General features: G+C 46.1%; 1 protein-coding gene and 1 pseudogene across 1 annotated transcript; one reads left to right on the forward strand and one right to left on the reverse strand.

Annotated features, from left to right (window-relative positions):
• Positions 1–17: 17 nt before the first annotated feature.
• On the forward strand, positions 18–4,923 carry LOC132502054 (large ribosomal subunit protein uL22-like; annotated as a pseudogene).
• Positions 4,924–10,283: 5,360 nt separating this feature from the next.
• Positions 10,284–18,805, reverse strand: C14H2orf49 (chromosome 14 C2orf49 homolog). The gene is made up of 4 exons (XM_060117762.1): positions 18,620–18,805; positions 16,227–16,393; positions 13,075–13,462; positions 10,284–10,801 (listed from the first exon to the last, which is right to left on the reverse strand). The coding sequence occupies exons 1-4, from the start codon at positions 18,719–18,721 to the stop codon at positions 10,745–10,747; spliced, it is 714 nt and encodes a 237-aa protein (XP_059973745.1). The 5' UTR covers positions 18,722–18,805; the 3' UTR covers positions 10,284–10,744.
• Positions 18,806–21,749: the final 2,944 nt, after the last annotated feature.

Raw genomic sequence — 21,749 nt, forward strand, 5'->3', positions numbered from 1 at the left:
ATTCTGTTAGAGAAGGAGAAAAGCCATGGAAGCCTGAGGCGGGAAGAGGGTTTTGAGATTTTGTAATCAGGCGAGGCCAATCAAAGTGTAAAAATCCTTTTGAGTGATACCTTTATAAACGCTTTTCTTTCACTGCATATTTAATTTTTAAGTGCAATTAATGTGTCACGCACTTGAACATTTCCAAGCTACGTAAGGTAATGAAGAGTTGGCATTTACAACAGTGTAACTTCCTGTCGTGCGGGGCCCAGAGCAGGATTACATGGCTTACAATAAAGTTGCCCAGAGCAGAATCTTCTGCCAGGCGCAGCGTGTGAAGCAGTGATGCAGCATCAGGTTCTGAGTACGAGTAACACTTCACTGCGGGTGGCGGGCTGGGTGGGTGTCGACTGAAGCGGCACCACACCTTCTATTTAAGAGAAAGTCTCAGCTGGCATTTCTTTCTCTTGGAATTCAGTGCTCTGCCTTTGACGCAGTGACACAGGCCCCGCGCATGGGCTAACGGCCCCGCAGGCAGCATGGGGTCACTTTTCCGGACAGAGCTCGGTGCCCTCCCATCATCATGGGTCCGGACCTGACAGTGGCCTGCCTTCTCCTCCGTAAGTGGAGGGGTGCCGAGGGACACAGGCACCTCGAGGCCGGAAATGACATCTTGGTCGCCCGTGTAGTTATCAACACCCGAGCAACTGAGGGCATCCTAGGAGACTTCAGTGAGTGTTTCTGAAAAGAAAGACAGTAAAGAGAGAGGGGATCGCTGCCATCAGGATAACTCTTTTCTGGTAAACCTCTAAAAATGGTTCACTACTCACTTGACCCAGAAAACCCCATAAAACTGTGCAAATCAAGAGGTTCAAATCTTCGTGTTCACTTTAAGAACACGCGTGAAACTGCCCAGGCTGTTAAGGGTATGCATACCCAAAAAGCCACCAAAATATCTGAAGGATGTCACCTGACAGAAGCAATGTGTGCCATTCCGTCGTTAGAATGGTGGAGCTGGTAGGTGTGCCCAGGCCAAACGGTGGGGCTGGATGCAAGGTCGGTGGCCCAAAAAGAGTGCTGAATTTTTCCTGCACGTGCTCTAAAATGCAGGAAGTAATGCTGAACCTAAGGGCTTGGATGTAGATTCTCTGGTCACTGAGCACATCCAGGTGAACAAAGCCCCCAAGATGCGGCGCAGGACTTAACAGGGCTCACGGTGGGATCAACCCATACATGAGCTCTCCCTGCCACAGTGGATGAGCCTCACTGAAAAAGAGCAGATTGTCCCTAAAGCAGAAGAGGCGTCTGCACAGGAGAAAAAGGTATCCCAGAAGAAACAAGTAACAAAAGCGTATGGCCCGGGAATAAATGCCGTAAGAAATAAATGCAAAGAAAAGTAAAAAAAAAAAAAAAAAAAGATAAACACTCAGAGCCCCTAGCCTGGCAGTAGTCTGTAAACTTGTCTTGGAAAGGGCAGTTTACAGCTGCGAAGCACTGAGCCAACTTACGAGGTAGGGCACTGCATGCTTCTCTGTTTATAGTAACAGCTGTGACTTTTTGTCTTCCGTGTTCTAAGACAATGCAATGTGATAAAATGATAGGCTCCGCAACAGAAAAATCTGGTAGAAATCAAGTGCCATCTGTGCGGAGCGTGTGTGAAGTCAGTTTCTTGACCTGAGCGCTGGTCAGTGCGGGAAACCTTTGATCACGGCTGAGACAGGCCTCTGGATGGACAGTCAGCTGGAGGCTTTGCTTAAAACGAATAATGCCCACCATCCCTTGTGAGTTGTTTTGCCGGCTTCTTCTACTTTATGATACAAAAGTAAAAGCGTTCTTGCAGATGTGCTTTTTAAAATAAAAATAGCAAAATGTTTTTAGAACAGTAAAAGCTTTCTAAATCTTGTGATGGAACATCTTACCTGCCCCTCATGATGGCCACGGGCACACCAGCCAGCCAGCGTTCAATTACCCAACCTTAGACTAACGGTTAGGAGAGTTCCACGTCTAGTAAGTAGCTCCTATTGGAATAATCCTCCCACAAGTTAGAACCACTCTGGACAGAATATTTTTAAAAATTTGAGAACACTGGAGCATGACCCACAGCAGGAGGACTCTGGAGGGGCGTGGGCCCTGGAAGAAGAGGGCAACCGGTAGGTTCCCATTCTTACGGCTTTTAGGTCAGGGCAGGCCCCACAGGGCAGCTACAGCTCTGTTAGAAAACCTGCAGTCTCACCAGCTTGAAGAACCAGAGGCCAGAGTTTGGGACCAACAGCCTCTGGAAAGTGAGGCGGAAAATTCTAGAAAAGAGAGCCCCAAGTTATGTGTGTGAAATCCCTACAAATTGCTGGCTGAACCGCCAGACTCCAAGCAGCCCAGCCAAGCCTCAAGGAACTGACTTCTTTGAGGAGGAACTTCTGGATGGCGGTGTGCACCACCATCAGCCCAGGTCAGCTGGGCTCAGCGGATCCTCCGCCCAGTGAAACAAGCCTTTAGCTGGGGAAACTGTATACAACCTAAATAACGTAAAGTCTCTGAACATGTTCCTAGAGGCATATAGCACATGGAGAAACATTTATTCAGGAAACTCGACTGCATGTTAATGAGGCCCGTGAAGTGTGTGGCATTTGAGCCCCAGCTGATCCCACCCTACCCCCACCCCCCCAGTGTCATGTGACAGAAGCTCTGCTCCAGGTTGGTGCTGCCCGGAAGGGAAGGGCTCCACCCCAGGGGTGGCAGGCTGAGAATTCCGGGGCTCCAACCTCTCGTGGGGTGGAGGTTCCACATCCAGAGGGGCAGTCTGAGAAGACCAGGGGCTACCCCCGCACTTCCCCAGCACCTACCTGGGAGAAGGAGTGTTAACTCTAGGAGAAGCCAACACTGTCCAGCCCCAGGGGGAGGCAGGCCCTGTGAACTGGTAGTCCTGTGAACCTCTGCAGGAGGGCACTATTTCGAACCAAGAATGGAGAAATCTGCTGGAGGGGACTGTCAAAAACCCCAGAGATCTTGGTGGCAAGCAATCAAGAGGGGGCTGGTGGCTCCATGATAACAAATAGCAAAAAGCAAAATGGCAGGCAGGTCTGAAGTTTAACTGAAAGAATTGGGGAAAGAGTTGAGAAGAGCTGTCCTGGCATCCCTGGGGATCCCAGGAGACTGTGGGCATGGACTGGGCTGCAGCCACCCACTCAAGAGCAGTCAGAGTGGGACATGAACAGACTTGAAAGCATGCTCCAAGCCACACCAGCTCCTCAGCAAAGAGCAGAGGTCTTAACTAGCTCAAGGTGCTTACACAGACCCTCCAACCAAACACTGCTGAACGTGTGTTATAAACACGTTCAAAGAGGGACTTCCCTGATGGCACAGTGGTTAAGAATCCACCTGCTGATGCAGGGGACACAGGTTCGAGCCCTGGTCCAGGAAGATCCCACATGCTGCGGAGTAACCAATCCTGTGTGCCACAACTACTGAGCCTGCGCTCTAGAGCCCACGAGCCACAAATACTGAGCCCTCGTGCCACAGCTACAGAAGCCTGTGTGCCTAGAGCCTGTGCTCCACAACAAGAGAAGCCACCACAATGAGAAGCCCGCGCACCACAATGAAGAGTAGCCCCTGCTCGCTGCAACTGGAGAAAGCCCTTGCACAGCAATGAAGACCCAACACAGACAAAAAACCAAACAAAAAAAAACATGCTCAAAGAACTAAAGGAAACCACATTCACAGATTGAAGGTATGTGCGTGAGAACAATCACTCATCAGACAGAGAATAACCAAAAAGAAGATAAACATGATAAAAAAGAATCAAGTGGAAATTCTGTAGTGGAAAAGTATATTAGCCAGAATGAAGAAATTCACTAGAGGGGTCAATAGTAGATTTGAGTTGAGAGAAGATAAAAAATCAGTGAACTTCCAGATGGATCAACAAAGATGGTGAAACTGAAAAACAGAGAAGAATAAAGGCAAATGAACAGAGAAATGTGGACATCACTAAATGAACCAACATATGCATAATGGGAACACCAGGGAGAAGACAGAAAAGGGACAGAAAAAATATTTAAGAATTAATGGCCAGAAACTGCCCCCCGGTTCAATGAAAAACATTCATCTAAAAATACACATCCAGCACTTCCCTGGCGGTCCAGTGGTTGGGACTCTGCACTTCCACTGCAGGGGGCACAGGTTTGATCCCTGGTTGGGGAACTAAGATCCAGCATGCTGTAAGATCCCTGGTGGGGGAACAGCCGAAAAAATAAATAAATAAAAACACACATCCAAGAAGCATCACAAACTCAAAGTAGGAAAAATGTGAAGTGATCCATGCCCAGACACATCACAGTCAAAATGTTGAAAGCCAAAGATAAAAGGAAAAATCTTGAAAGTGAACCAAGGTTTGAGCTGTCACACCCACCTCTGGTCCCACCACACACAAAACTTGCCTCTTCCTAACCCGCACCTCCCACCTACCCTCTATCAGTGGAATCATTACAATGCAGAATATTTCTGACTGGCTCTAAAATAATACAGTTCTTTGATAATCCTTTACATTAAGCAAGACTTGTATCAAATTGTGAAATAAAACATACATAAAAGTGCATAAGATGAATGTTAGCAGGTAAAACTAAACTATGGAGATAGAAGTCAGAAACGAACGAACTGTGTATCGTTGGCCCACAGGCTAAATCCTGCCCACCACCTGTTTTCTTAGAACTTTATACTGGAACACAGCCATGGCCATTCATTTATGTACTGCATGGCCCACGAGGCCTAAAATTTTTACCATCTGACCCTTTACAGAAAGTTTGCCAACCTTGCTCTGTACCTTGATCTGGACAGTGTTTTTTTATATACATATATTCATAAATACATATATATGTAGATTCACTGAGCTGTATAAGACTTTTAAAAAGTCATAGTATTTTATGATATCTCAATCAAAATAAAATTTTTAAACATGTTACACTTTTTACAGTTTCTGTACTGAAGTCATTTTAAAGCTTGTCTTTCTTCTTTAAACACAGCAAGCCACTTGCTTGATTTCACCTGATTATTCTTTTTTTTTTTGCTGTACGCGGGCCCCTCACTGTTGTGGCCTCTCCCGTTGTGGAGCACAGGCTCCGGACGCACAGGCTCAGCGGCCATGGCTCACGGGCCTAGCCGCTCCACGGCATGTGGGATCTTCCCGGACCGGGGCACGAACCCGTGTCCCCTGCATCGGCAGGCGGACTCTGAACCACTGCGCCACCAGGGAAGCCCTCACCTGATTATTCTAACACATGACAGCTGTGGGTCAGTCTCTCCCACCTGATGCTTCTCCCTACCCCTGAAGTGTCTTCCTCCCAGAGTACAGTATGAAAAGGAGGAAAAAGACAAACTGTATTAACCTAACATATAGCACCTCAGCCAGGAGACCAAGATTCACCTCAAAAGTAGTAGGTCGTGTTGATAGTATGTACCCTCTATATGTGATGAAAGTGGCACTTTACCTCTGTGGTCTTTCCCCCAAAACCCATAACCCTAGCCTAATCATGAGAAACACATGGGACAAATTCAAACAGACGAACATTCTACAAAATACCTAACCAGTTAGCCTCAAAAGTGAAAATTTAAAAAGAGTCTGAGAAACTGTCACAGCCAAGGAATTACAATGACTAAATGTAAGGTGGTATCCTGGGACAGAAAAAGGACATTAGGTAAAAACTAAGGACATCTGGGGACTTCCCTGGTGGCGCAGTGGTGAAGAATCCACCTGCCAGTGCAGGGAACACAGGTTTGAGCCCTGGTCCGGGAAGATCCCACATGCCGTGAAGCAACTAAGCCCGTGTGCCACAACTACTGAGCCTGTGCTCTAGAGCCTGCGAGCCACAACTACTGAGCCTGTGTGCCACAACTACTGAAGCCCATGCGCCCAGAGCCTGTGCTCTGCAACGAGAGGCCACCACAGTGAGAAGCCCCACGCACCACAAAGAAGAGTAGCCCCCGCTCGCCACAACTAGAGAAAAGCCCGTGCACAGCAGTGAAGACCCAACACAGCCAAAAATAAATAAATTAATTAAAAAACAAAACAAAACTAAGGACATCTGAATAAAGCTATGGACTTTAGCCCATAATAACGTATCAATACTGATTGATTTCAACACATATACCACACTAACGTATAGCAGTAACAGGGGAAACTGGGTGTGTAGTATATGGAAACTCTCTGTACTATCTTGGTGATTTTTCCATAAATGTAAAGCTTACCTAAAATAAAAGGTTTATTTAAAAGAATTATATAGCAAGGGAGAATAGAACAGAAGGCTTAGCTAGATGATGGTGTTTTTATATTTATGAAAAATATCTTTTACCTTAACTGGTATTTTAGTCTCTCCTAAGGCTTAATTATTAGCCATATTTTTAAAATGAATATTTTGATTCAGATATGCTAAAACAAAAACAAAAACTTAGATAATTTCACTAGATAAAAAAATGCTTAGGGCTATTATATATACTTATTGAACTAGTCTTGTTTCAGTCTTCTGATTAAACTGAACGCTTGGTTAAGTCTGAACACAGCTAACAAAGAGCTTCCAATTGCTCGCAGAATCAAATCCGAAGTCCTTACACGGCCCGTTTAAGTCCTGTGTAATTTGGCTCCTGCCCCCCTGCTTTGGGGTCATTTCATACTAGCGTCCGCACTCTCTCACTGATCCTAGCCACACCAGCCTTTCTGCCATGAAATCCTGTCCAGCCTCAGGGCTCCACTCTGCCCCTGGCTGGCATCTGAGTTAACCAGGGCTAGGAGCCAAGCACTCCAACACCTAGTGGCTTCGTACACCCCTCACTCTGCTCCCTCATGACTGAGTCAGCTGCCTGGGCTGGTCTCACCTGGCAGCAAGTGGGGAAAGGTGACAAGCAGTCCTAGGTCTGGGGGTTAGTGCTGGCCACTGGCTGGGGCACGTCTCTCCAGCAGGCTTTTCCACGGCTGCTGCAGGGCTCCAAGAGTGAGAAGCACTGGTTTGATCAACGCAAACTACCAGGCCAGTCCACTCCCAGCAGTGGGACACGGACTCCGCTTTCGACAGGACGAGCAACAAAGACCACACAGCCCTTTAAAACCCACCACCAACAGGAAGCTCTTCCTGAAAGCTTTCCCAAACGCCTTCCCTAAAGCATCATCTCTTCTCGGAGGCCTTCCCTAACCACTCCCCCCTCTCCCCCCATCTCTCAACTGTTTCACCACTGATTTTCTTCCTGTCGTCACGATGATCCATCACTCGCTGAGCGGGAACTTACTGACTCACGTCTTTAACTCACTCTCCTGCCACAACAGGGCAGACAACCGAGCTCAGCGCCGCCGACAGTGCAGGGCACGTGAGCCACAAAGGGCGCTTCAGTAAAAAACGATCTGAACGGAAACGAGATTTTTTCATCTCTTCTGTCCAGACAAAAAATGGAAGATCTCCTTTTAAGTTCAAGGTATAAAGTTACCTGAGGCTTTTCCAAGTTAATTAGTTAATTTAGAGCTTCAGTCTCCAACAGTAAGATACCAGTAAAAAACATGAACTTTTTCAAGATCACTCCAAACACAAATAACCCCTCAACCGAATCTCTGGTCAGTGCCCCCCTGGGTAGGAAAGCTTCCACAGGACAGGTTCGGGGGACTGTGTCTTCATCGCACGAAGTGCAGTAGCCGCCAGCGAGTCAGCCGTGCAGGAGGCCTCCCGTACAGCAGGCTGCCCTGGCGACCCAGCACCTCCCGCAGGCCCAAGACGTGGCTGGACTACTGGCACCAGGGCTGAGCCCAACTGATCTGGGTACAGAAGGCTGTACTATGAAGAATAAATAACACTTTTTGACATAGTTTAGTGAAACAGAAAGAGATCAAATCACTACAGAGTGTGTTTCCATTTTATTTTTTTTGTGAATGAGAAACCTACTCAATAATTTTATTCCTTTTATTTAAATAAGGATAAGGCTCCTTAGAAGATTTTTTACATACAAAAATGTACATTACAAGGTTAAACTTTCTGTACCGAATTACAAAACCTACACAAGCATTTAATAAAAGAGCACACTTAAAAACATTTTGACCATTTTGGAGTCTCAGAATTACTGAGGTCCCACAGTAGTAAACAAAGGAAGCTCTTACATACATATGATTTAATCCACTGGCAGTTTCACTTAATGTAAGTTTTTAACAGGCTGTTGCTATTAAGTGAGTCTCTAGATCGGTTTTAGAACCACCTCTCAGAACCTAGTTAACCAAGACACTCTTTCAAACAATAACTGCAATCCTGAAGAATTTTAATACTAGCAGAAATACACAGCCTCCCAGCAGTAGTGAGCCAGCCTTGCCAAGTGCCTGGAAGCCGCCCAGACCAGTGAGCGGGCCCTGGTAAACCGCCCCGCCTCCAGAGCCACTGAGGCAATTCAACGCCCGGTGCCGCAGGGCCTCGAGACTCGCAGACCCCCGCAGCAGCGTCTGTGGTCCTCAAGAAGCACGGCGCTCGCCTGGCCCCGGCCCCAGCGATAAGCGGGCCGGGCAATACGACTTGTAAACCTAAGCCTGGAGCTCAGGGTCTACAGGGTGAAGGAGAAGGAGCAGAGAAAGTGAACTGTGGGGGAGAGGAGAGTAAGAACAAGGGAAACGGAACAAAGAGGGGGAGGAAGAAAAGAACGAGACCAGCTGCTACGGGCAGGAAGTGGACACGTGCCTGTTCCCTGGGAGCCGCCTGACTCGACCGACTGCCCTCCGCTGACCCCAGGAAGGACTCCAAGCCACCAGGTCAGCCCACGTTAGGGAGCGAGGGGTGGTCCAGGCGTGCGCCGTTCACACCAAGGCCTCGGAAGCTCGAAAGCCCACAGAGCACCGCCTCGGATCCCTACCGTGGCCCACGGAGCTGTGTCTGCACACCGCGAGGAGACCTAGCGCTCGGATGTGAGCGTACGTGACACACAGCACAGGGTTGAGGCTTCTCCACTTTTCAAACTCAAAATAGCTCAATAATATGCTGCTATGTGAGCACTGATTCTGAATGTTCATAATATAAACTTCAATTTGAAGCAACAATGTTACACAGTTCAGCTGTTACTACCAACCTACTCTGTAAGTTAAACATACAAATTAAAAATTAATTTTATTGAGTAACTAAAAACAAGTTTCCACTGACTTAAAACTGTCAAATGGCTAAATCTCTCTTAACCAAGAGAGAAATGCAGGTGGAAGCAGAAGAGACAACAGAATGTAGAATAAAATTTGTCATTCTACCCTGAAATCTGCACTGTTAAAATCTCCCTTAACACGCTGTTGTGTATAGGATTATGGCTGTCCTTCAACAATATTCCAAATATCAGCCCTGCAGACAACCAAACACTTAACAATTTAGCATAACATTAACAACTTATGCCACACTCGGTGTCTTTTCAGTTTCGTCTTACAGGTATGGATTTACAGTCTGGATAAAGGCAGAAAAGCTACAAACTGTAGGGTTAAAGGTTTAGTAAGTACAGTACTTACCTGCAAGGCTGAATTAATTTTTTGTAAGGCTATTCAATAGCTGAACTGAAATGCTTGTTTTAACGTATCAAAAAAGGAATGGATTGCTCTAAAAAGTGTTGAAAGGCAAACCCCATTCGAAAATCAGTCGTACAAGAGAAGAGTATAAAGTACCCTTGGCCTTGGTTAGAAATACACAGCAGGAAGCGGACACCAGAACTCGTGAACTTGAGGGCTACCCTATCTCCCCGCTGACTTCTGCTACACAACTGGAGCGACACCACTTAACACCAACGAAACCTCGGCAGCGCCTCCGCGGGTGCCGGCCCCTGCCCCCATGCTGCTCTCCAGTGACCTCCGACTCAGCAAACCCCCTTCTGCAGGCTGCACGTCATGCTGAGTTCCCCTCACTGCCAGGCTTCCTGGATTCTCAGGTTCTAGAATTCTACCCACCCTTCCTATCCTGTAAGCTTTCTGCCTTCAGGTACCACCTCTAAAGTGATCACTTCCCCTGAAGAGTCTGAAGTCGGCCTCATTTGGAAAAGATTAAGCTCCCAGGAGAGGCTGATACCGGAGCTGAGAGGGAGGTCAGAGCCACCGTAAGAAGAGGAGCAGGGCTGCCACGTGACAGGAGCGTCCAAGGGGTGGGCTGGTCTACTCACAAGAAATCAATTCACAATTAAAGGGAAGGAGCAACAGCAAGCACTGGCTTCCCTTTCGATGTTTATGGGAAGAGGCAACGTGAGCACTTACAGAACAGCAATTTTATCCGTATATTCCGCACAGTGTACTGGCAGCACTACTAACATGCTTTCCATGGGGAACCTGGAGGAGGAGTTTGGCAGAATTCACTAGAATACTGCAGTGAACTGTTATTTTCTTTTGCTTGGGAAAAGAAATGAAAATTGTGAACTTCTAAAATATCCGAGTTTCAAAAACCTCAAATTTCCCCAAAGACCAAAAGAGACTAATGCGAATAATTCCTAAAGTTCATCAAATGCTTTATACCTGACTTGCAGCTAATTATTTGAGGAGGACCAATATAAATGACTTATACTAAACCATTTGTTTAAAAAGAAATTCTTTCCTAATTGGAGCATGAAAGGCAAGATTTCTTCCTCCCAGAGGAAGGAAAAGGAGGGAAAAAGGAAAGGAAAGGACTTTATTTCTTTGAACCTAATTTAAACCTCTTAAGAAAATTCCACAATAATCAGGATCTCTGTAAATACTGTCAGTAAATGTGAACTCGTTTGAAAAACTAGTTACAGTTATATTTACATTTTTGGAAACTTTCCTTCACGGCCATGTAACATGCTGTATCTTCCTCTTTGCTTCTGGGGGCTTCAGGTTATTCTGAAAAGACATGAGAAGAAGTCAGTTTACACTTGCAGAAATGTCAGAGAACACCCCAAAGGCACATTTTAAACCAAGCCTGACCACTGAGGCAGAAGCGGTGGGGCACTGCTGCCATCTGGTGGGGAAGGCGACGAAGGAAGGCGAGGAAAGAAGGCGAGCCCCGGGCTCCCGTTTTGCCAGCTGTGGCTTTCAGATGTTTACCCTGCAGACTCACCCACGATAAAGGTGACCAACATGCCCAGGCCTGGGCCCTATCGCAGAAGTGACTCAGTCAGCGCCCACGGGAGGGGGCTGGGACGGGGCTCCGGCTCTGGCCAGGTTTTCTGGAAGCCCCTCGAGGTGACCTCAGGCACATGCAGAGTTGAGAACCACTGACTGCTCCCGACCTGCTTCCTCCCTGCCGAGCCCATCGCCTCCCAACCTCACAATCTAAGACCTTAATACAAGATTTAAAAGAGAAAAAAATCACACCTCTGAAACAGTAAAAGCTTTCTGGGTAGAAAAATGCTTTCCAAGAGACTGGGGAATGACTCCTTGAAGCTCACTCTTATCACAATATTCACGGTCTGGACCGCTCATCCCGCTCGCCCCACAGGAGTGACGGGATGAGGGCAGAGGCGGCGTGGTGCCGTCAGAAGTGCGTCCGCTGAGGCCACACAGACCTGGATTCAAAATGCAGGCTGGCCACTTACTGACTCTGGAACCTGGACAAGGTTATTTAAATTATTTAAGCTTCTTTCCCCTCATCTGTAAAATGGGAAAAGCTATTGTACCTCCTTCACAGGGTTGCTGAAAGGAGTCAATAAAGAACTAACACAAGAACTTTGGGTGGCTCAGATATGGAGCAGCTTTTTTTTTCCAGGGTCTGCTATTTTAGTTTTTTTTTTTTTTAATTAATTTAATTTTTGGCTGCGTTGGGTCTTTGTTGCTGTGCGCGGGCTTTCCCTACTTGTGGTGAGCGGGGGCTACTCTTCGTTGCAGTGCGCGGGCTTCTCATTGCAGTGGCTTCTCTTGTTGCGGAGCATGGGCTCTAGGCACATGGGCTTCAGTAGTTAATGCTCGCGGGCTCTAGAGCGCAGGCTCAGTAGTTGTGGTGCACAGGCTTCGTTGCTCCACAGCATGTGGGATCTTCCCGGACCAGGGCTTGAACCTGTGTCGCCTGCATTGGCAGGCGGATTCTTAACCACTGCACCACCAGGGAAGCCCCGGGTCTGTTATTTTAGAAGGTCTGAACCACTCAGTTTTGCTCCCTTTGACACACAACTTGAAGATGATAATAAAGCCAAAGTATACTTACAGGAATGCTATGGACGGAATGTTTGTGTCCCCTCAGAATTGTGTTGAAACCTGATACCCAATGTGATGGTACCTGGAGGTGGGGCATTTGGGAGGCGCTTATGTCATGAGGACGGAGCCTCATGAAGGGGATTAGTGCCCCCATAAGGGACCCCAGGGAGCTCCCCTGCCCCTTCTGCCATGGGATGACAGTGAAAAGCAGCTGACTCTGAACCAGAAAGTGGGCCCTCACCAGACACTGGATCTGCCAGCGCCTTGATTTTGGACTTCCAGCCTCCAGAACTGTAGGAAATAAGTGTTCATTGTTTGAGCCACCAGTCAATGGTATTTTTGGTTATACCAGCCTGAATGAACTAAAATAAGGAATAAAAGCTATAAAACTGCTGGATGTTTAAAAGTGAAATCACTTTTCTGAGAAGACTATGGGAAGATCAAATATATATAGATATGTAAAATCTCATAATTAAACTCAAAATAAACCATGCTAACTATAGAAATCTGCCGTACAAAATCCAAGCATCAAAACGGTAAGTCTAGTAGAGCGTAACAGAGGAGACTCCCGCCTTCTAAAGATAGGTGCATGTGAGGGGTAGAGGAGGCAAGAGGTAACTCCTAGAGATTCTGGTGCGATTTTAAGGTAAGTGCAAAACAGACTTAGGGTCAAGCTCTAAAATGCTACTTAATAAATGTGCGACCCTGGACAACTGAGTTAACGTTCTAAGCCTTGCTAACAAAGGACTATTTCTCTCTTTTAGTTCCAAGATAGTTAAAGGATCTAAGTGAGGAAACTCTAGGAAAAGGGCCTAAGAGACGCTCTCTTTACACATTTTAAGCAGAAATAAACTGAGTGCACTTCAAGAAACCTTAGCTTATCGTCATGGATTCCAGGGCTCAAACACACAAGAAATGAGATATACAAGTGAGACGGATCACTGACGGGCTGGAGAACGACTACATCTCCTGTCCACACTCACCGCGGCCGCGGCCTCGGCCTCGGTCTCCTCCTTGGGAGCGGCTCGCTTTAACTTCACCGGAGTAGTTCCTACAGGCGACAAAGGCGGCGACTTCACAGGGCCGGAAGGACTTTTCCTATGCGTTAAGTCATGGTTCTGTTTAGTGTCATTATTATTGTGTTCCATTCTATTGTTCGTAGGCAAATTGGAAGACAAAATTAGGGGTGAAACACCTGAAGAGGAATCTGACAATTTTCGAAAGGCATTACTGGTAGCGCCGGCCTGAGGCCGGGACTTGAGTCGGTCATTGTCTCCGTTCTCAGTCTTCTTCACTTTTATGCTTGTACTTGTTGAACTCCCATCAAACACGATGAGGGGTCTTTTCCGAAACCCGTCTGCAGTGCTACTCCTGAAATAGGAGAGATGTGTCATGAAAAATACCCTCTGGACAGCAAACCAGTTCCCTGGGACTCAAAGGTAAAACAATGACCGCAAAAGATTTATTGATAAGACTAATCTATTCTAAGTAGGACTACTGGAAATAGGGCTACCAGAAATGCAGTTTTCTATGATTACTTTAAGTGAAATGATAATTTTCCAGTGCTTTTAAGTTTAAAATATTTATTGACAAAAATTTAAAGTTACCTTTCATGAGTACATAGTTATTTTTAAAGCATCAATCCACCAACTAACCCCAAAACTTAAAACAGGATTTCCTAGTAACAAAAAAAATTTTTTTTTAATTTTTAAAAATCACCATCCTATTGATAGGGTTATCTTACCCGTGTATCAATGATTATTTAGAAAGGAAACAGATTATAAAACTATACTAAACTACCATAATGGCAGTCTACAAACAATGGGACAGGACATCCTGCTCCATTCATTAAAGGTCTTTAAAGCCATGGCATCTTCTAAACTAACTGTAACTGTAACATCTGTATAATTTTAAGCTTTTAACTTGGCAAGTCTTCACATTTAGCTTCCGAAAACCTAACTTCCACTCTTAGTCATAAAGGTTAATAATAAAAGCATTCATTTGTTCATTATTAATTATACCTCAAATGAAGCATAGACTTGTTTATTTCAAATAAACATGTTAAAAGAACTTGAGTCATCAGGAAGGACACTTCAGCTCTGCTGCTCAGGCACCAGCAGCACCAGCACCATCTCGGGAGCTCAGAAGAAATGCAGCACCTGGGCTGTGACCTGTACCGATTCAGAATCCACATTTCAGCCAGATCCTAGGCGACTGTCCAGACTCACCAATTCTTAGGTCAGCAGTGAACATCATTTGGTAGAAGATGAAAAACAAGCTCACTGTCCACCCACTGCCACCTCAGAAGGGAAACAGACAGCAGGACTGAGGGCAGGACACTCCGGCTGGGGAGAGGCCAGCCTAAGACTCAGGAGCGCGCTGAAGTTGGAGAAGCACTGCACCGAGAGCCGGCCCTGTGTGGTGTGCCCTGGGGGACATCACGGCACCTCCGGAGCTCAGCTCCTCCGGGGGAAAGCATAAGCAATTCACAAAGGCCTGATGGTCTCTTAGATCCTTCCAGCTTTAATGCTCTGATTTGAGAGTCAAACTGTGATGTTTACAAACAGTCAAAGATCCTTTCCAAAATGATATAGAGGAATTAAGAGGGATTACCATAGGAAGTAAAACGTAACAGTATTGCAAGCTTTGCCTACGACAATGTGCCTGAATGTGCAGGTCAAGAAGAAAATACTTTCTTAATAAGAGTCACCAAAAAGAAATTAAAGGTATACACAGCATAATCCACAGATTTACAACCGTTAACACTAACACACGGCCTGTAAGCACAGAGTTAAAATGACGCTCACCCTGACCGGTATGTGTTCCTGACCAACAGGGAGCCTGTACACGTATCTCTTCTCCAAAAGACTCTACACAGATGAGCACACATGTTACGTTCTTCAACTATTCTCAGACTTGGGGAACAATCTCCCTATCAGTCATGAATTTTTCTTTGTACCTAGAGATTAAAGCCACTAACTCAGAGCTTGCGTTCTCCTCACCCAGCCCTCTCACTCCCTCTTCCCCCACTTTCTCTAGTGCACTGCCTGTGACAGTAAGGCTCTAAAAAGAAATTCAGCAATTAATCAATAGCACCCACTTGTGATAAATAGACACAAGAAAAGAAATAATTAGCCCATTTAGGCATCTTAGGATACTTGGTCCTCACTAACCAGCTACACTGATTAGTTAAATGTAACTTTCTTTATAAAAGGAAATTCATTTGCTTGTGGTTTTATAAAAAATTTTCTGGAATTTAAAACTTTAAAAGAGTGTACCTGAAGCTACACGACCACCTCTTCATTTCTATTTTATTCAAAGACCTCAGAGTCTTATCTGGCTCCACTTTTTTCTGACAATTCAACCAATCGTATTGGCTCTGCCTCCAAAACACATCCAGACCCCAACCGCTTCTTACCAAGTCCACTACTTCAGTCAAAGTCACTGCCATCTGCTGCTAGGATTACAGCACAACCCCTTAAGTGGTTTCCCTATTCCCCTCCCCCAACCTTAAATCATTTCTCAATACAGCAGCCAAAGTAAACCTCTTAAAATGTACATCAGATGGTGTCACCACTCTGCTCAAAATTCTCCGATGGCTCTCATCTCAGAGCAAAGCCAAGGTTCTTACAACGACTGACAACCTCCTGCACTCACCCCTGTGCACCTCCTTCCCTGCTCTGCCCTTGACTCTCCCTGCCCAGCCTGATGGCTTCTGGGTTGTTCCTGGCACATCGTGTGGACACACTCCTGACCAGGTTCTCAGGTTCGGCCTGGGACGCTGGCTTGCCCTCTACTTTCTACAGGTCTCTCTACTGAAATGTCACTTTTCAGCGAAGTTGTTCCTGGCCACTTTACGTAAAATTGTCATCCCTTTCCCTGTTTCACTTTTCCCTTAGCATTTACCACAATGTAGCATACCTTGTATTTTACTTAGCTTTTTTATTGTGTTTCTCCCAATTAAAATATGAGCAAGGAATTCTGTCAGTTTTATTCATGCTACAGCACAGTACCTGGTACTCAATAAACAGTAGCTGAGTCAATATTGCTTACCTAAGTTTATGTGGGGAAAAAAGAAAAGCAAAATTGTTTAGTCATATAAGATAAGACGATAACCAGAAGGACGGAAAAGTACCTTTTCGTCTCATTTTTTATCTCATGTTGTTCTCTTTTCTTTTCCATCACTTTCCCCCATCTGTTCTTTGGCAAATCTCTCTGAGGCAGTGGTATTGCATGCTGAACATAAAGATCGGTAAGACTGTCTTTATTTACTCTCATGTCATTTTCAACAGTTATGTTCTTCTGTAGAAAAGGAAACAAAAGTAATTTCAAAACAACATCTCTCATTTTAATAACTAACCAACTGCCTACCTAACAGGGTAAAACATGACTGCTTAAATTACAAGTATAAAACCATTTTCATGTTTAGACATATGCCTAACATTCTATGATACTGCAAGAAACAGTATTATAAAGACGCTAAGCTCTTCAAATTTTTGGTTCAGCTTCATCTTAAAGACAGTGGTCATATGTCCTCAGTGCGACAAGGACAGTTGTCCACACTGCTCAGCCCACACAGGAGGCATAAAGACCATTTCCAGTAGCAGCATCTTAATCTATGAACAAAATGAGGGACTTTCCGGGGAGACCAGACAAAAGAAAACAAACAATGAAAATAATTACTACATCCTGTCAAAAAGTTATCTAGAGTGTTACTATCATGATCAGATTAGCGGGCTGGAGGTCTCACCCTGTATATTATTCCTCATGTTTCCCTGATAGTGCTTCTTAAACTGAAGTTCACCACCCAGACTTCAATGGCTCTATGAATGGAAGCTGCATTCCGCTTACTGATGATGGTCCTGATAACAGTACACACTAGAAAAGCGGCCCCTCGTGTCTGTACCAGTCCTTTCAATGGCTCCAGTCATCGTCCAACTATCCCTCTCTACATCACCTCACTTTCCGATTTATTCTCAACAGAAAACATATGGCAGAACGCATAGGAGCAGTTACGGATAGAGTTGGATTTAGGAAGGAAAATAAGGATGGAAAGGAGATTGTGGGCTCAACAATTCAGAAAGGCTTGGAAACGTTTGTGTTTAGAACTGACAAAACAAATCCAATCTGCCCTCTGATAAATTGATCCCCTTTCCTTTTGTTCTTCAAAATTTAAAAGCACAAATTTTACTTCTTTTATCTCTTATACTGGAGCATTCTTTTTTTTTTTTTTTTTTTTTTTTTTTTTTTTTTTTTTGCAGTACGCGGGCCTCTCACTGTTGTGGCCTCTCCCATTGCGGAGCACAGGCTCCGGACGCTCAGGCTCAGCGGCCATGGCTCACGGGCCCAGCCGCTCCGCGGCATGTGGGATCTTCCCGGACCGGGGCATGAACCCGTGTCCCCTACATCGGCAGGCGGACTCTCAACCACTGCGCCACCAAGGAAGCCCTGGACCATTCTTTATTATCAATTTTCACCTGTACTCACTCAGAAGAACGGGGAAACGCTAGGGATTCTCTTGGACAACATTCCTACAGAATGTATTCTCTTGGACAACATTCCTACAGAATCCATAGACACTTTAGTTAGGGAAGCACTGCCCCAGGACAGTGGTTCTCAAACTGTGGTCTCTGGACCAGCAGCAAGAACTCGTTAAAAATGGCAATTTCCAGGCCACACCCTAAACTACTGAATCTGAAACTCTGGATATGGAGCCCAGCAGTCTGTGTTTTCACAAGCTCCGGGGTGACTGTGACCTACCTAAAAAGTTTGAGAACCACAGGTAAGAAAGGTAACTGACATCCCTAAAATAATCTATTTAGCAGGGGAGCTTGAGGAAACCAGAGGAAGAGTACCGAGGGGGAAAAACACAAGGAAAACACAAGGAAAACAACAAAACATGCTACTTAAAACCCCTTCAAAAGCTTTCAGTAATTCTCTACCACTTTGAACAAAACTCATCCCTTCTTTGGTCTTATTTCTCTTCTGCTATCAGAGGCCACACCAGCTGAAAAAGAGCAAACGCTGCACTGAGAGCCAGTTCGCCTGTCTGCACCATCTACCGACGGTGTGACCCCACAGAAGTAATGCCACTTCTCTGGGACTCAGTTTTCCCATCTTTGAACGCGGTGAGAGTGGAGAACAGTCGATTTCTCCGATGCCCTCCAGCCCTGGCAGTCAGGGACCGCCACCCGTCATTTCCGTTCTTCTACGACCTACCCCAGCCCCTCTCTTCGGAGGCCCTTGCTTACATCCAGGCCGCGGGGGTCGCCTGGACTCCCCTTTCCGAGTCATCAGGACTCAAAAACGTAAGTCCTAACTCCCGGGAGTTCCTGATATTCTGAGGACATCTCTCTCCCGGACAGGGTAGTGAGGAGACCCGGCCGGTCCGAGCGAGGCGGAGAGAGGCTCAACTCGGCGGCAGGCGCGCCGGCGGCGGGTGTGTCCGGCGCCGCCGAGGACTCCCCGGGGCGAGCTCAAGCCCCAGCGCCTCCCCGAAGCAGGCCCGCCCGCCCCGGCGCGCCGCACCTGCTCCAGGGTGAGGAGAAGGAACTCCTGGGACAGCAGCTCCGGGTGCAGCAGCAGCTCCGAATCGGGGCAGCTGCGGCCGCCCACATCCCCCGCCATCATCGACGCCAGGAGACCCTGGCCGGCTACCCACAAGGCCCCGCGAGGAAGCGTCCCGGAAGTGACGTCCCAGCCGACGCGGCGGCCTCGGGTGCGCCGTCACTCTGGGTGCGCCGCCCGTCCCGTTCCGCCTCTCAGGGTCGGCTGGGGTGCCGAATGGGCTCTAGCCGGGGAATACCCCCGGGGGAGAAAGAAGTGAAAGGTCTTTCTGCCGAGGAAACGATTGGCGTTTCCAGTCTGGCTGGAAGAGAGGGAAAGGCGAAGTTCATGGAGCGGTCCACGATTGGTCGCGCCCGGTCGCGCCTCCTGTGACGTCAGGGGCAGAGATCAATGGGAGCCCCAGGACGGCCTCGCGGGAAGACGGCGCGGGAGGCAGATAGATGTTATCCCAAATATGGCGTAGAAAGCGTTTCGGGTTTCTTTTTTTAACCGTTTTATTGTTTGTTTCTTAATTCTCCTTCAGTATGACGTAAGGCCAGAGGGTTTAATTCCCTGAAACCCCACCGCCTGGCACATAGTAAGCGCTCAAGTATTTGTTCCCTGAAATAATACTCGGAATGAAACTGCTCAAACATGAAAGTAACGGCTGAGAAGCACCGGGGACACGGCCGCACTTTTGTTTAGCTTCCGCAGCTGTGAAATGGGAATGATAACGCCACCTCACAGTGTTGTGAGGGTGGAGCCAAAGCAGGGAAAGTCCCTTCCCTGTTACCTCTATCTACCCGGACATTTGCTGTAGCCTGTTGACTGTCATCAGGGGAGAGAGGTGGCAGGACGGTGGTGTAGGTGGGAAGAAGAGAATTTGTAAGAGCTTGAAAATGGGGTTACCGGTTCTTGCTGTGTTCTTTCTCCCTGTGGTTTTCAGGACTTAACCTGAAGCCTCAAGCTCTTCATCAGCAAAAATGCTTTATGGCAGGTGAGATCTGTGCGCTTTTTTTCTCCCGATATTTTCCAGTTTAAAGCTAAAAGTACTTCCCTGCTTAAAACTAAATCTATTAAGATAACTCTTGGTGCCTCTGAAACAAACATCTCAGGATAGAGGGAGCGTCCCCTGGGCAGAAGAAAAAAATCAAGAGTCAGAGAGGAGGGAGTAGAATTCGGTTCTAACACCCCTCCCTGCTCCAGGGAAGGAGAGACTATGTCTTTGGTAACACCTGCCCCGGCTGCATCCTGGGCAGAGGCTTAAAGAATGGCGCCTACGAGAACATGTGGTCCGCTGTGTTTTAATCAGAGTTTCTGATGTAGGAAATAGGGCAGGGAGAATTTGCGTTTCTAACAAGTTCTAAGGTGATGTTTCAAGTGTGTCCAGGCAGAAAGGCCACCTCACAGAGACTCCTGTCACATCGAAGCAAGGAAGCTACAGGTATCCCGACCTTCAAGCCAGGAATTTACCGTGATTGGAAGGGCCAGGCCTGTCAGCACCAAAACCAAAAGACTGAAAACCAAACCCCAGAGTGGCCAAAGAGCATCTCAGAATCTGTGTGGGGACCAGGGATGCGAGGATCTGACCTCTCCCGCTTCTCCTCATCTCTGGCACTTCACAAATTCCCTAACCAGACACATTCCTGAGGAAGGGGGCCGGCCTCCGCTGATAAGATTATTGTCACTGCAGCTGAGTGGGGGCTTAAAGTAGAAATAAAGCTCAGTTACAGAAAAAATTCCATTTGTTGCATATTTAAGTTTGTAGACTGAAGTTTATTCCTGCTACAGTATTATCTGTGAGTATTATATAGTAACCATGAATGCTTAAGTTTTATTATGAGAATTTTCCCTTCACTCAAATATCATGAGGTTTTCATTAACATTTTTATTTGGTGCCTGTAGTTGACAAGAACAAAGCTGAGGGAAACCAACAAACACTGCCCTGCCTGGCATAATCACCTCACTGGGTTATGAGCTCCTCTGGGACAGGGTGCATATGTGTCCTTGGAATCTTCGCCCGGTCCCTAGCATGCACAGTGCTTGTGCTTAAGTACTCAGTAAGTGTCTGCTGAATGAATGAATCATGAACAAGGTATAAACTGAGAACCTGGGGTGTTGATTCCTCTTGTTGGCAGTGTAATATTTAAGAGACTTATAAGTATTTTATCAGATGTATTGTCAACTATATCTGAGCGTCCATAAAATGCTTCAAAGTGAATATAACAAAAAACAGTTCACGTTTTGGACCCATGTTTTTAGCTATTTAGAACCACAGCTGTGCTATGTGTAAGTGAGGATGTTAAGTTTTGGGAGTAGATAGCAGCTATTAAAGTATTCGGTTGTACCTATTCAATGCTTAATCTATTAGACCATTTTTTTCAAACTCTATAAAATACTCTAACGTGTAGTATGGGCCCAAGGGATATTTAATAAATATAATAAATGAAACTAATAATTCCTTTGAAAATATGACTCTGATAATTCATAAATATGACCAATCAAAACAACATGAGAAATATTGAATTAGCCTGATGCAGATCTTTGCACATTTATGGAATAGTTACTTACATACAGCTGCCGGACATATGTGGAATAGACTTCTCAGAAAGTTCAGGAAGAACAAATGTTTCTAGATGGAATAATGAGCACATGTGGAGTTTGCCATTTTAAGAATCTTACGGCAAATCCTTTCAAACAGGAAATAATTATTTCTGAATTACCTCCTTTTACTCCCCTTTTTCGTTAACACGTTTGCACTCCTAGATTATTTAAAGCAGAACACAAATATTCCATAAACCATTCAACCAACAAAACTTAATTTTATGTATAAAAATGTTATGGTGTTATTGAGTTCTGGGTTCTTATCCTTGCTATTTTCTTCCATGGAATTTGGGAGAAGCCTTTCACTTCTCTTTGCGTCTGTGAATTCGCGTGTACAATGCAGAAATCAATAGTGCCTACTTCCTAAGGATATGGCGAGGCTTAGATGAGATCACTGCAGTAAGCCCCTTAACCCAGTGTCCAGCTGGCAGTCAGTAGGTGTCACCTCTGCACCTAATCTCACGCCAGGCCATGGTAGAGCACTGAAATGAAAAAGCGCAGAGTGGAT

Source organism: Mesoplodon densirostris, chromosome 14 (assembly GCF_025265405.1).
Source record: "Mesoplodon densirostris isolate mMesDen1 chromosome 14, mMesDen1 primary haplotype, whole genome shotgun sequence".
Classification (NCBI taxonomy): domain Eukaryota; kingdom Metazoa; phylum Chordata; class Mammalia; order Artiodactyla; family Ziphiidae; genus Mesoplodon; species Mesoplodon densirostris.

Excerpts from the sequence above, each read along its gene's own strand:
- C14H2orf49 (XM_060117762.1), bottom strand. The coding sequence starts at position 18,721 with ATGATGGCGGGGGATGTGGGCGGCCGCAGCTGCCCCGATTCGGAGCTG. Across the intron at positions 13,463-16,226 it reads ATAAAAAATGAGACGAAAAG|GAGTAGCACTGCAGACGGGT; the intron begins GTACTTTTCCGT and ends CTCCTATTTCAG. Across the intron at positions 10,802-13,074 it reads AGGCCGAGGCCGCGGCCGCG|AATAACCTGAAGCCCCCAGA; the intron begins GTGAGTGTGGAC and ends ATGTCTTTTCAG.